Genomic DNA, 14,944 nt, shown 5'->3' with positions numbered 1-14,944 from the left:
CTGTTCCATGGGTAAACAAAAGATCAGTGGTATGATTTTTTCATGCTTGCTTATCTATTTAGTTGATGAAGTAAGCTTTCTTCATAACTGTACTCAAACATCATTTTATGGTTTTTGCTCTTCAGATTACGAAAATCACAGGCAGAAGTTGAGCAGCCATCCAGCAAAGAAAATGGAATTTGCAGTCAGACACATGAAAAGACAGAAGATGGTCACAACAATAATACGCCTGGATCTGTCTGCACAAGTACTCCAAGCTAGTCTACCAGAGTTAGTTTGAGCTTGCCACGAACCCTAAAGACTATGTGTATTATGGTGTGCATTATTTTTGTGCATGCCTTGTGGGTTAAATATCTTTCCCTGCATGGGAAAGCAGCTTGGATGAAACAGTCAATAAAAGATTGAAGTTAATTTTCTACCCTCGTGATAGACTAGAAAGAACGAAAGTATCAGTAGGACAACAGCCTTATTTAGAACCGTAATAACATCGATATATCTTTAAGCTGGCCTGAAGTCAATTTATCATATTCATTCTTCTAAAGCTTGTAAGATCTTTTAAGTGCAGGCATCCCACCTAAGCCTTTGAGAATAGCAAAATTTTATGGCTTCACGTTGACTTTAAAGTATGCATAGCATTGAACTATGACCACGGAAAGTTCCAGTGTGCATCTTCCCGGATATTTTAACTATTTTATGTCTTTGGCCTGATGGAAATATTTTTAGACACTTGGATTAAATACACATACAGTTACAAAGTAATTCAATGTTTCAATGGGAATTTTCTTTTTGTGTGATCATAACATGCTGTGTTAATAAAATGTTGAACATCGAGCTAATATTGACCAAGTACCATATTCTGTAGTTCGTGAAAGAACATGCACTTTTAGAGGACTGCTGGTAATGATTACTACAAGAGTATGTTCCGTTGTAATGTAAATTTCATTATCAGTATTAATGTCCTAGTTATTATTTAGTGTTTCTGTTTTTAAATTAATTAACAACACTCAACTACCATTTTCAATAGATTGCTTTTGTACAAATTGAGAAGACAGTAAGTACAATGGTAATGTTGGGATTGTTGACAATAATTCACATTGGATATTGACTATTCTTTGTCATTTAACAAACCTGTTGTCAGAAAGCATCATCAGTAAGAAGAATAGCATTTATACTGTAAATGAATAAATCAAGTTAATGCCAAGGTAATTTATTGCTCAGTTCTTTTTGCTCCCTTTGCTATTATTTTGATGCTTATAACTGTCAAATGGAAGGTTTGCTGTGCCCACTCTATCTCCTGAAGTTCACCTTGACATTTGCCATTCATTCAGGAAGAGATACTACCTGGCACAGGGTGCTGTCAAAGCTCAATACATTATAGATGCAACATGAAAGATTTATTTAAGATGTAAGTCTGAATAGTGCGAAGATCCTGCATATTAGTATTGCTAGCATATTGCATGAACCAAATAAGAATGGTGATTTAAAGTGTGACCAGTTATTTAACATTAGCATTGATAACGTTAGAAGAGTTAGAAAGAAATGATAGGAAATTTCTATTGTTATATCAAAAGTGACAATAGTATTAAATCATGATTGAATAATGTTTATTGTTTTTTTTCACCTGCTTCTATTTAGAATACATTCTGTAATCCAAAGTAACACACACAAAATGCTAGAGGAGCTCAGCAGGTCAGGCAGCAACTATGGAAATGAATAAGCAGTCAACGTTTTGGGCTGAGAACTTCTTCAGGACTGGAAAGGAACGGGAAGACACCAGAATAAAAAAAGTGGGAGGAAGGGAAGGAGTATAGCTAGAAGGTGATGGGGGAAACCAGTGGGTAAGAAAGGTAAAGGGCTGGAGAGGAAGAAATCTGATAGGAGAGTGGACCATAAGAGAAAGGAAAGGAGGAATCCCCGGGGTAGGTGACAGGCAGGTGAGAAGAAGTAAGAGGTCAGAGTGGGAATAGAAGAAGAGTGGAGGGGGAGGGAATTTTTTTTGCCAGAAGGAAAAAATCGGTATTCAAGCCATCAAGTTGGAGGCTACCCAGATGGAATATAAAATGTTGCACCTCCACTCTGAGGGTGGTCTCATCATGGCACAAGAGGCAGCCATGGAACAACATGTCAGAATGGGAATGGGAATCAGAATTAAAATGTTTGACCACTGTGAAGTTCTGCTTTTGGAGGATGGAATGGAGGTGATCGTCAAAGTGGTCTACCAATGTTGAGGAGGTCACATTGAGAGCGACAGACACAATAGACGGTCCTAACAGTTTTGCAGGAGAAGAGTTGCCTCACCTGGAAGGACTGTTTAGGGCCCTGAATGGATGTTTGTGGTTAGCACAATGCTTTACAGTCCAGGTGATGCGGGTTCAATTCCCACTGCTGCCTGTAAAGAGACAGCACGTTCTCCCCGTGAATGCATGGGTTTCCTCCAGGTGCTCCGGTTTCCTCCCACAGTCCAAAGATGTACCAGTTGATAGGTTATTAGGCTAACATTAAAAACTGATTGAGCTATGCTCAGCAATTCCTCAAAGGGCCTATTCTGCGCTGTATCTCAATGAAAAATAAATAAAAACAAAGTCCAACAGAAGCTCTCATCAATTCAATTTGCAGTAATTATATAGTGATCAATGATTAACACAATTTGTCCCTTAGACGTTAAGACCACTTCCCAAATGCAATTGTATAATAAATCAAGCTGAGTTATAATGAATAACAATACTTCATCTCAATTATTTTGCCAGAAGGCATCTATGTATTTAAATGAGATGAAACAATAAAAGAAACATTTGAGACAAAATTAGACTGAGTAAATTAATTAAACCTGGAAAACTTAAACCTCTGCTCCAAATGAAATTTATTCTTTAGTATTAAAGACAATCAGGAAAGAGATAACAAAACCATTATTACATTTGGGTAAAATAAATTTAAAATAGTGGTACCAAATTACTGGAGACAACCCTTGGGCACAATGAACCAGTTGGTTTAACTCTGGTGCTAAGAGAAAGAATTAGATATTAACTCAAGGATGTAAAAAATTCAGGAAACAAGAATTACAGTTTTAAAAGGGAGTATCATATATGATTATACCATGGAATTATTTGGGGAACTAACAAGTATAAAGGTTACTGCACTATATCCAACATACTTGAATTTTCAAAAGGCCTCAGTAAAGTACTGCCTGATAGACTTCAGACCATGATCACAGCAGGTCACGTCATGGAATGGCTGGAAACAAAGAAGATAATTAATAATAATTAACTTCGGCTAATCAACCTACAGGGGCAATAATTATTCTATTCTGTAATGTCCACAACGGAAGCCATTGCTCCATCTATTAGGCAGAGTGCAATGAGATCTTCATTATAAAAGTGAGAAATTAATATTAGGCATGCACACTTTTCAAACTTAATATCATTATTGGGTCAATAAACCTTGAGTCATAGTTTCCTTTACCTATGCAAAGCCCTGTATTGTAGGGAATGTATAAATCCAAATTCATGGGCAATGCAAGCCATGGGTCATACTCCATTAACTCAGAAATTAAAAAAAAAACTGCAGATCCTGGATATCTAAAATGAAACACAAAACACTGGAAATGCACAATATACCAGACAGCATATGTGAAATTAGATTAGCGTTAGCACTGCAGGTCTATGATCTTTCTTCAGAATGCGATAATCAGATTTTAAAAAAGTTTCAATTTGCAAAGGGGGAAGGAGTCAAAAAAGCAAAAGAGAGGATCTGTGATCAGAGAGAATTTCTACTTATCATATAAATTAGTCCCACTACAGCAGGAAGATCTGTGACAGGAGAGAATTTCTATTTATCATATAGATTAGCCCCACTACAGCAGGAAGCTTGTTAAAGGTTAAGTATAGCACTGTGTCAAGAAAGGTTAAAACTTTTGGAGCAATGGCATAGATTAGATTGGTGTCAGTTTCCAATGAGATTGGGTTTATTGTAGTCCCTTTGGTTAAAGTTATCTCTAGGGCTTCTTCAACCACTTGCTTCCTGTGGCTAAAGAGCTGTTCCCTGAATTTCCATCCATCTGCAGGCATAGTTGACATGATCTTTACATGCAACAAATCTTGGGCATTTAAGTTATACATGAGTTGTTTGTGTGGCAACTTGTCAAACGTCTTTTGGAAATCTAAATACATTACATTTACAGGTTCCCCTGTATCAACTTTCCCTGTCACATCCTCAAAGAATTCAAGTGAATTTGTCAAATATGATTTACTGTTCATAAAACTACATTGACCTGGTTTGATTATTATTTTCAATTTTCCTAAATGCATAGAATTGGGATCACTTGGAACACATCTTTTCTCTTTGAAGTGACGGAGAATGAGAGGTGACCTGATAGAGATGTATAAGATGATGAGAGGCATTGATCATGTCGATAGTCAGAGGCTTTATCCCAGGGCTGAACTGGCTAACACAAGAGGGCACAGTTTTAAGGTGCTTGGTAGTAGGTATAGAGGAGATGTCTGAGGTAATTTTTTTACGCAGAGAGTGGTGAAGGCATGGAATGGGCTGCCAGCAATGGTGGTGGAGGCGGACACGATAGGGTTTTTTAAGAGACTCCTGGATAGGTACATGGAGCTTAGAAAAATAGAGGGCTATGGGTAACCCTAGGTAATTTCTAAAGTAAGTACATGTTCAGCACAGCATTGTGGGCCGAAGGGCCTGTATTGTGCTGTAGGTTTTCTATGTTGTAATGCATGGAATGCAGTCTCCAGCTCATTGACCCTGAGCCAAAGTGCCCTGAACAGCCAACATTTGCTACTAATTTGGTCACTGTTTGTCAGAATGGAGTCCACCATTTCCTACATATTGCAACTGCAACACATCGTTTACCCAGCCATCTGTTTGATTTATTGATGGCTTAATTACTTTGTATTAGACTTGAACAGGCAAACATTCCTATATTGATATTCCTGGATTTAAATCACTTGACTAATCAGAATAGAAAGAGGAAAATAAAAACACCCTCCGATCACTTAACAGTTGTTCTGTCACCTCACACTCTAGCACTGGCAATCAGGAAGAGATGATGGGCAGTGTCTCTTTTAAATTTAGCCTGAACACTAGCCAAGTGATCGTGCCCATTGCTTTTAACTTTTCTGTTACTAGGAGTTCGATCTCACAGTCCACATTACTCACTCTCACCCACTTCTCTAGTGAAGACCCAGCTATCTAGCCATATCAATCCATCCAAGAAATAGGGTTTTTCTTTATTTCCCCTCAGCTACATATGGGTCAAAAGCTGAGCCATATCATTTTACACAGCAATAAAACTGAACAGAAATCATACCAGGAAATGATGTAAATGTGCTGCAAAATCAGTCTAGTTTCAATTGCTTAAAAAAAGTATGTAACAACTGAATGGCAATCATTTCAATAGTGGCAAAACTGCACTGGTAATAATTCCTTCGAAAATGGTGACTTCATTCACTGCTTTCTCAAACTAATTCAGTTTACTGTAATGGTGCTGAACAAGTTCAATGGAATATAATTTGTGGCAACATTTATGAATTTGGATATTTGCTAGCCTTTCCTCCATCAATAAAAACATTTAATTTTGACCAACCCACTTGCCAAGTTAATGGGTCTGTCTTATCTTTTTATAACTCAGTGTTGAGAATTATATATTTAGAGGTAACTGTGAGGTATAGAGCTTCCCAGCCCTTTGAGCCACACAACCCAGCATCCCCTGACAACTCTGATTTAACCCTGACCTAATCACGGGACAATTTACAATGACCAATCAACCTACCCAGTATGACTTTGAACTGTGGGACGAAATCGGATGACCTGGAGAAAACCCACGTATTCCACGGGGAAGCTGTACAGAAACTCCTTACAGAGGACACTGCCTTTGAACTCTGAACCCCAATAGTTCAAGCTGTAATAGTATCGCACTAACTACTGTGCTACCGTAGCGCTCAATGTCCTTATTGAATCAACAATGTGAATTTTTTTTAGATTATGAGGACACACAGTCCTCTTTTATTGTCATTTAGTAATGCATGCATTAAGAAATGATACAATGTTTTTTCCAGAATGATATCACAGAAACACATGACAAACCGACTTAAAAACTAACAAAAACCACAAATTATAACATATAGTTACAGCAGTGCAAAGCAATACCGTAATTTGATAAGAACAGACCATGGGCACGGTAAAAGTCTAAAAGGCTCTTGGAAGTCCCATCATCTCACACAGATGGTAAACCTCCAGCGCCGTAAACTTGCCGATGCAGCATCCTGGAAGCATCCGACCACAGTCCGACTCAGAGTCCATCCGAAAACTCCGAGCCTCTGACCAGCTCCCTGACACGATGCACCGAGCACCATCTCTGCCGAGCACTTTGACCCCGGTCACAGCAACAGGCAATAGTCAAAGCCAAGGATTTGGGGCCTTCCCCTCCGGGGATTCTCGAGCACACAGTAGCAGTGGCAGCGAAGCAGGCATTTCAGAAGTTTGTCCAGGTGTTCCTCCGTGCTTCTTCACATCTGTCTCCATCAAATCAGGATTGTGCATGATCAGGATCCTACTTCACAGATACGATATCATTCCGAACAGCCGCGTGCGCTGCGTCGCGCCATCTTCTCCATCAAATTAATACCTGTACTGTGAAACCAGCCAAAGATAATTTGATAATACATTTTAAGAGACTCTTAGGTAGGTACATGGAGTTTTAAAAAATAGAGGGCTATGGAGTAGGGTAATTCTAGGCATTTTCTAGAGTACGTTACATGGTCGGCACGACATTATGGGCCAAAGGGCCTGTAATGTGCTGTAGATTTCAATGAATATAGGTATTAATAACCAATTAAATCTATGCATTAAAGGCCAATGATATTTCAGAATTAGTAAGGTGACCAATAGTAAATGTTGTTTGCATCATCTTGTTTGGTATGACAAATAGCTCCAATCCCATGTTGTGCAAAAGGGAAGCTATGCTCTTCAAAGAGCTCCCTTGTCTGGGTTGACTGCACAATATCCATCAATCATCCCTTGTCTGCACATTACCTTAGCCTTTGCCTTGTCATAATATCCACAATACTGCTGAGACCTCACTCTCCCTCCTGTGAGTCATAGGTCAGATTATTTGGTCTTCTATGTCAGCCCAAGTAAGTGCAGGAGGTTAGGGACCAAAAGTACCAGAATGTATCTAACTAAGATACAGTTCAATTCAGCCCATTGAAAGCAATGTTTGAAAAAGGGTTTACACATTATTTAACCTTATAATTTTCATTTCAAAAGCATTTGTTGGAATGAGTGCACTTGGGTTAGAGGTGGCCTTGTCTTTCTATTCACTTTTTGCTAATTATGGTACCTGCTTGGTAACAATCTGAAACATTAACTCTATTTCTCCACCAGAGATGCTGCTTGACTTGCTGAGTCTTTCCAGCTCTTACTGTTTTTATTTCAGATATTCAGCATCTGTAGTTTAGATTTTTGTCAGCAGTTTCTTATATGATGAATGAAAACAGTTAAATCGGACCTGGCCAAATTACTAACTTGCAAAGATGAACTTCAGGAGATGAGTGGGCACAGTAAACTTGATCACTTTCCATTTGACAGTAATAAGCATCAAAGTAATAGCAAAGGGAGCAAAAAGAACTACTGAGCAATAAATTACCCTGGCATTAACTTCATTTATTCATTTACCATATAAATGCTATTCTTTTTGCACTCTAGGGAGAGAATATGTTGCATCTGCATTTTTCATTAGCCTTTTTTCCTGCATCACCACCAGCTCATGTGCTAACCAGGTTCAGCTCCAGGATTGTATGTCTTATGGATCAGTAAAATACCATAATTTACTTGATATTATTGGCACCACATTTCTGAATTATCATTATCGATATTCTTGGCAATGCAGTTCATCCAAATTGTTGGAATCCTGCTGTTTTCAATAATCTATGCCTAAATCTAGGCCTGGTAGTTGTGGTTATAAAGCCCCAAACCATAAAATGATATTATGGCTAGTTTTTGATTCTTCACAGTTCCAGTAACATACCAAGTCTCAGGGAATAGTGTAGACTCTGTAAAGTCTAACATTTTAAAATCTAACTGAGCTTGTATGTGTGAAACAAATTTTACGACCAACACCATCAGACCATAAGACATAGGAGCAGAAGTAGGCCATTCGGCCCATTGAGTCTGCTCCACCATTCAATCATGGGCTGATCCAATTCTTCCAGTCATTCCCACTCTCCTGCCTTCTCCCCATACCCTTTGATGCCCTGGCTAATCAAAACCCTATCTATCTCTGCCTTAAATGCACCCAATGACTTGGCCTCCACAGCTGCTCATGGCAACAAATTCAACAGGTTTACCACCCTCTGACTGAAGTAATTCCTCTGCATCTCTGTTCTAAACGGACACCCTTCAATCCTGAAGTCATGTCTCTTGTCCTAGACTCCCCTACCATGGAAAATAACTTTGCCATATCTAACCTGTTCAGGCTTCTTAACACTTGGAATGTTTCTATGAGATCCTCCTTCATTCTCCTGAACTCCAGGAAATACAGCCCAAGAGCTGCCAGACGTTCCTCATAAGGTAAACCTTTCATTCCTGGAATCATTCTCGTGAATCTTCTCTGAACCCTCTCCAATGTCAGTATATCCTTTCTAAAATGAGGAGCCCAGAACTGCACACAATACTCCGTGGGGTCTCACGAGTGCCTTATAGAGCCTCAACATCACATCCATGCTCTTATATTCTATACCTATAGAAATAAATGCCAACATTGCATTCGCTTTCTTCACCGCTGACTCAACCTGGAGGTTAATCTTTAGGGTATCCCACACAAGGACCCGCGAGTCCCTTTGCACCTCTGCATTTTGAATTCTCTCCCCATCTAAATAATAGTCTGCCCATTTATTTCTTCCACCAAAGTGCATGACCATACACTTCGCAACATTGTATTTCATTTGCCACTTCTTTGCCCATTCCCCTAAACTATCTAAGTCTCCCTGCAGGCTTTCTGTTTCCTCAACACTACCCACTCCTCCACCTATCCTTGTATCATAGAAACATAGAAAACCTACAGCACAATATAGGCCCTTCGGCCCACAAAGTTGTGCTGAACATGTCCTTACCTTAGAACTACCTAGGTTTACCTATAGCCCTCTATTTTTCTAAGCTCCATGTACCTATCCAGAAATCACTCAACCTATTCTCATAAGGTATACTCCCCAATCCAGGCAGCATCCTTGTAAATCTCCTCTGCACCCTTTCTATGGTTTCCACATCCTTCCTGTAGTGAGGCGACTAGAATTGAGCACGGTAATCCAAGTGGGTTCTGACCAGGGTCCAATATAGTTGCAACATTACCTCTCGGCTCTTAAACTCAATCCTACGGTTGATGAAGGCCAATGCACCATATGCCTTCTTAACCACGGAGTCAACCTGCCTAACAGCTTTCAGTGTCCTATGGACTCGGACCCCAAGATCCCCCTGATCCTACCAAAATGTGCCACTTCACACTTACCTGGGTTGAACTCCATCTGCCACTTCTCGGCCCAGTTTTGCATCCTATCAATGTCGTGCTGTAACCTCTGACAGCCCTCCACACTATCCACAACACACCCAATCTTTGTGTCATCAGCAAATTTACTAACCCATCCCTCCACTTCCTCATCCAGGTCATTTATAAAAATCATGAAGAGTAGGGGTCCCAGAACAGATTCCTGAGGCACACCACTGGTCACCATCCTCCATGCAGAACATGACCCATCTACAACCACTCTTTGCCTTCTGTGGGCAAGCCAGTTCTGGATCCACAAAGCAATGTCCCCTTGGATCCCATGCCTCCTTACTTCTCATTGCCTTGCATGGGGTACCTTATCAAATGCCTTGCTGAAATCCATATACACCACATCTACTGCTCTACTTCATCAATGTGTTTAGTCACATCAAAAAATTCAATCAGCTCGTAAGGCACAACCTGCCTTTGACAAAGCCATGCTGACTATTCCTAATCATATTATACTTCTCCAAATGTTCATAAATTCTGCCTCTCAGGATCTTCTCCATCAACTTACCAACCATTGAAGTAAGACTCACTGGCCTATAATTTCCTGGGCTATCTCTTCTCTCTTTCTTGAATAAGGGAACAACATTCACAACCCTCCAATCCTCTGGAACCTCTCCCGTCCCCATTGATAATGCAAAGATCATCACCAGAGGCTCAGCAATCTCCTCCCTTGCTTCCCACAGTAGCCTAGGGCAGCAGCCCCCAACCACCGGTACCGGGCCACAAAGCATGTGCTATCAGGCCGTGAGGAAATGATATGATTTGGCGATACGAGTCAGCTGCATCTTTCCTCATTCCCTGTCACGCACTGTTGAGCTTGAACGCACGCGAGGTCATTATGCACGTGTCATCCATGTCAGCGCGGGAAGGAGATCAACTCCTCGAGCTTGCAAATGACGGTGGGCTGGAAAGTATGTTTGACATAACGTCTCTGCCGGCATTCTGGATCAAAGTCAAGGCTAAATATCCTGGGATAGCCACGAAAGCACTGAAAACGTTGCTTCCATTTCCAACGTATCTCTGCAATGAATGCAACGAAAACTAAATTGTGGAATAGACTGGACATAAGGAACCTCCTTTGAGTATCGCTGTCTCCTATCACCCCTCCATCGGACCATCTTGTTGCAGGGAAACAAGCCCAGGGCTCCCACTGATTCAGCGATATTGGTGTGTTGCAGTGATTTTATATGTTCATACAGGGAAAATATGTGCTGTGTGTTTAATATCCAAACGTTACTTAAAATGTTATAAGTCAATAGCATCATAAGTGACTTATATAACCATATAACAATTACAGGAAACAGGCCATCTCTGCCCTTCTAGTCCGTGCTGAACGCTACTCTCACCTAGTTCCATAGTCCCACCAACCTGCACTCAGCCAATAACCCTCCATTCCTTTCCCGTCCATATACCTATCCAATTTTTCTTTAAATGATAATATCGAACATGCCTATACCATTTCTATTGGAAGTTCGTTCAACATTTACTTCAAGCTCCCCTGTCCTCCCCTGATAATTGACTTACCACTATATTCATGCGAGGAAAATATGCGCTGTGTGTTTAATATTAAATTCGTTAGATAAGCACTTTTAGAAATGAAATTGAGTGTATTAGCCACTTATCATCTACATTCCGGTCGTGATTAAGACCCCCACTGAACAGAATCGCCAAGAATGATTTGTAGAAAAAAATCGGCACGTACACGCATGCGCACTGGTGTCCGCGCGATGCTTCATGGTCATGGTAGTCTTTCTCGGGGTAAACACAACGTATTTGACTGCTACTCTTGTCCGTTGGCAACCCTACCCGCCCCCCCCCCAAAGGGTCGGCCGGTCCGCAAGAATATTGTCAATTATAAACCGGTCTGTGTTGCAAAAAAGGTTGGGGACTCCTGACCTGGGGTACATCCCATCTGGTCCCGGTGACTTATCCAACTTGATGCTTTCCAAAAGTTCCAGCACATCCTCTTACTTAATATCTACATGCTCAAGCTTTTCAGTCCACTGCAAGTCATCCCTATAATCACCAAGCTCCTTTTCTGTAGTGAATACTGAAGCAAAGTATTCATTAATTACCTCATCAGCAGATTTAGCCACAAATCCATTAATCCCATAGTCCAAATCATTGACATACATCGTAAAAAGCAATGGTCCCAACACCAACCCCTGTGGAACTCCACTGGTAACCAGCAGCCAGCCAGAATAGGATGCCTTTATTCCCACTCTCTGATTTCACTGATCAGCCAATGCTCCACCCATGCTAGTAACTCCCCTGTAATTCCATGGGCTCTTATCTTGCTAAGCAGCCTCATGTGCTGCACCTTGTCAAAGGCCTTCTAAAAATGCAAGCACACCATATCTACCGCATCTCCTTTGTCTACCCTGCTGGTAATTTCCTCAAAAACTTGCAGTAGGTTAGTCAGGTAGGATTTTTCTTTCAGGGAACCACGCTGGCTTTGGCCTATCTTGTTATGTGCCTCCAGGTATTCCGTAATCTCATCCCTAGCAATCGATTCCAACAACTTCCCAACCACTGATGTCAGATTAACAGGTCTATAGTTTCCTTTCTGCTGCCTCACACCCTTTTTAAATAGCGGAGTAACACTTACAATTTTCTATCATCCGGTACAATGCCAGAATCTGTCGATTCTTGGAAGACCATTGTTAATGCCTCCGCAATGTCTCCAGCTACTTCCTTCAGAAACCGAGGGTACATTCTATCAGGTCCAGCAGATTTATGCATTCTCAGATCATTAAACTTCTTGAGCACCTTCTCAGTCGTAATTTTCACTGCATATACTTCACTTCCCTGATACTCTTGAATTTCCGTATACTACCGATGTCTTCCACTGTAAAGACTGATGCAAAATACACATTCAGTTCCTCTGCCATCTCTGCATCTCTCAATACAATATCTCCAACATCATTTTCTATTGGTCCTATATCTACCCTCAACTCTCTTTTACCCTATATATACTTTAAAAAGCTTTTAGTATCTTCTTTGATATCAGTCACCAGCTTCCTTTCATAATTCATCTTTTCCTTCCTAATGACCTTCTTAATTTCCTTTTGCAAGTTTTAAAAAGCCTCCCAATCCTCTATCTTCCCACTAGCTTTGGCTTCCTTGTATGCTCTCTCTTTTGCTTTTAATTTGGATCTGACTTAATGCTAGATCAATGCTAAATAAAAAATCTGTGGCCACTATGATTTCTCCTCAATCTTGCAGAGTTCAAGCATACTGTCCGAGACATTATCTAAGTCTCTAAAGTGGGTTCAGAAGTATGCTCTGATGCTTTTAAAATGATCACAGCAATGGCAGTGCCTTTCAACATGATAAGTACTAGAAAATGTGACTCAGATACCCAATGCTTAAACCTAACATTTCAGAACACTTGATAGAATATTAGAGAAGATGGTTAGGTAGAGAAATAAGAAAGCAAATCAATGTTAAATTAGTTTTATGAGTAAAGTGGCAATTCCAGACTAAACTTTAATCATCGAAGGATGCTTGACAGTTGTGACAGGGCCTCAGTGCTCTCAGCTCTTATGAAGTAAAATCAAGCAACATAAGGAACAACGTGGCTTTGCTTCCAGATAAGCTCAATGCCTTCTCTGCTCGCTTTGACAATCAAAACATGGAGGTACCATTACAAACTCTAATGGCCCCCCCGATGATCCCATGATTTCAGTCTCTGAGGCCAAAGTGCAAGCACTGTTCAGGAGGGTGAACCTACGAGAAGCATCTGGCCCATGAGAGCATGACCTGGATGATGGGGGTCCTTGATGATGGATGCAGCTTTCCTGAGACAGCACTCCGTATAGATGTGCCCAATGGTAGGGAGAGGTACCTATGATGAACTGGGCCATATCCACTCCCAGTTGCAGGCTTTTCTGTACAAGGGAACTGGTGTTTCCATACCAGGCCATAATTCAACAAGTGAATATACTCTCCAGCCCACATCTATAGAAATTTGTCCAAGTTTTAGATGACATGCTGAATCTTTACAAACTTCTAAGAAAGCAGTGGCACTTACATGCTGGACCCAGGACAGATAAGACCATAAAACATAGGAGCAGAATTAGACCATTTAGCCCATTCAGTCTGCTCTGTCATTCCATCATGGCTGATCTCAGATCCCAATCAACCCCATACCCCTGCCTTCCTGCCATAACCTTTGATGGCCTGACCAATCAGGGAACTATATATTTTCACTTTAAATATTGCTATGGTTTTGGAGCCCACAACTGATGTGGCAGAACAAATGATGTTGGAGACATTCTGTGGCTACAAAAATTCCTCCTTATCTTTGTTCTAAAGGTTTGCCACTTAATTTTGAGGCTGTGCTCTCTAGTTCTGGACACCCTCACCATAGGAAACATCCTCTTCACATCCACCTTATCTAGTCCTTTCAACATTCAGTAGGTTTCAATGAGATCCCCATGCATTCTTCTAAATTCCAGTGAGTACAGGCCCAAAGCTGCCAAACACTCCTCATATGTCAATGCCTTCATTCCCAGAATCACCTTCGTGAACCTCCTCACGACTCTCTCCAATGACAACATATCCTTTCCAAGATATGAGGCCCAAAACTGTTGACAATACTTCAGGTGTGGCCTAATTAGCATCTTATAAAGCCTCAGCATTATCTCCTTGTCTTTATATTCCATTCCCTTTGAAATAAATGCCAACATTAAACCTATTTTCTTTACCTCAGACTCAACCTGTAAAGTAACTTTCTGGGAATCTTGCACAAAGACTCCTAAGTCCCTCTCCACCTCTGATGTTTTAATTTTCTCCCCATTTAGATAATAGTCTGTACTTGTGTTCCTTTTACCAAAATGCATTATCATACATTTCCCAACACTGTATTCCATCTGCCAGCTTTTTGCCCATTCTTCCCATTTGTCTAAGTCCTGCTGCAATTGCATTGCTTCTTCAGCACTACCTATCCCTCCCTCTATCTTTATATCAATGACAAACTTTACCACATAGCCAACAATTCCATTATCTGCATCATTAACAAACAAAGTAAAGAGTAACGGTCCCAATACTGAACCATGAGGAACACCACTAGTCACTGGCAGCCAACCAAAATAGGTCCCCTTTATTCCCACTTGCTGCCTCCTGTCTGTCAGCCATTCCTCTAATCTTGCCAGGATCTTTCCTGTAATGCCATAGGATTTCATCTTGTTAAGCAGTCTCATAAGTGGCACCTTTTCAAATGCCTTCTGAAGATCCAAGTAAATGACATCCACTGCCTCTCCTTTGTCCAACTTATTTGTTATTTCCTCAAAGAAATCTAACAGATTTGTAAGGCAATATTTTCCTTGACAGAAACCATGCTGACTTTGACCTATTTATCATTAGTCTCCAAGTACCCCA

The 14,944-nt window shown here is 40.6% G+C and overlaps 2 protein-coding genes across 8 annotated transcripts in view; one reads left to right on the top strand and one right to left on the bottom strand.

Moving 5' to 3' along the window:
* Positions 1-1,417, top strand: part of LOC140196049 (serine/threonine-protein kinase 32B-like) — a 325,870-nt gene extending 324,453 nt beyond the window's left edge. For all 3 annotated transcript variants that reach the window (XM_072254755.1, XM_072254756.1, XM_072254757.1), the window contains one exon: positions 126-1,417. In XM_072254755.1, the coding sequence (XP_072110856.1) occupies positions 126-261 (136 nt within the window). In that variant the 3' untranslated portion in view covers positions 262-1,417. The remainder of the gene's footprint in view (positions 1-125) is intronic.
* Positions 1,418-3,197: 1,780 nt separating this feature from the next.
* The window catches only part of LOC140196681 (limbin-like), a 239,638-nt gene continuing 227,891 nt past the window's right edge, over positions 3,198-14,944 (bottom strand). For 2 of the 5 annotated variants that reach the window (XM_072256292.1, XM_072256293.1), the window contains exon 23: positions 6,094-6,645. In XM_072256292.1, coding sequence (XP_072112393.1) covers positions 6,585-6,645 — 61 coding nt within the window. In that variant the 3' untranslated portion in view covers positions 6,094-6,584. Of the gene's footprint in view, positions 3,232-6,093; positions 6,646-14,944 lie in introns of those variants that run through there. The other 3 variants (XM_072256298.1, XM_072256299.1, XR_011885776.1) reach the window with 3 other exon arrangements.

The sequence above is a fragment of the Mobula birostris genome, chromosome 4 (genome assembly GCF_030028105.1).
Source record: "Mobula birostris isolate sMobBir1 chromosome 4, sMobBir1.hap1, whole genome shotgun sequence".
In the NCBI taxonomy this organism is placed as follows: domain Eukaryota; kingdom Metazoa; phylum Chordata; class Chondrichthyes; order Myliobatiformes; family Myliobatidae; genus Mobula; species Mobula birostris.
This window is presented reverse-complemented; position numbering and strand designations above follow the sequence as displayed.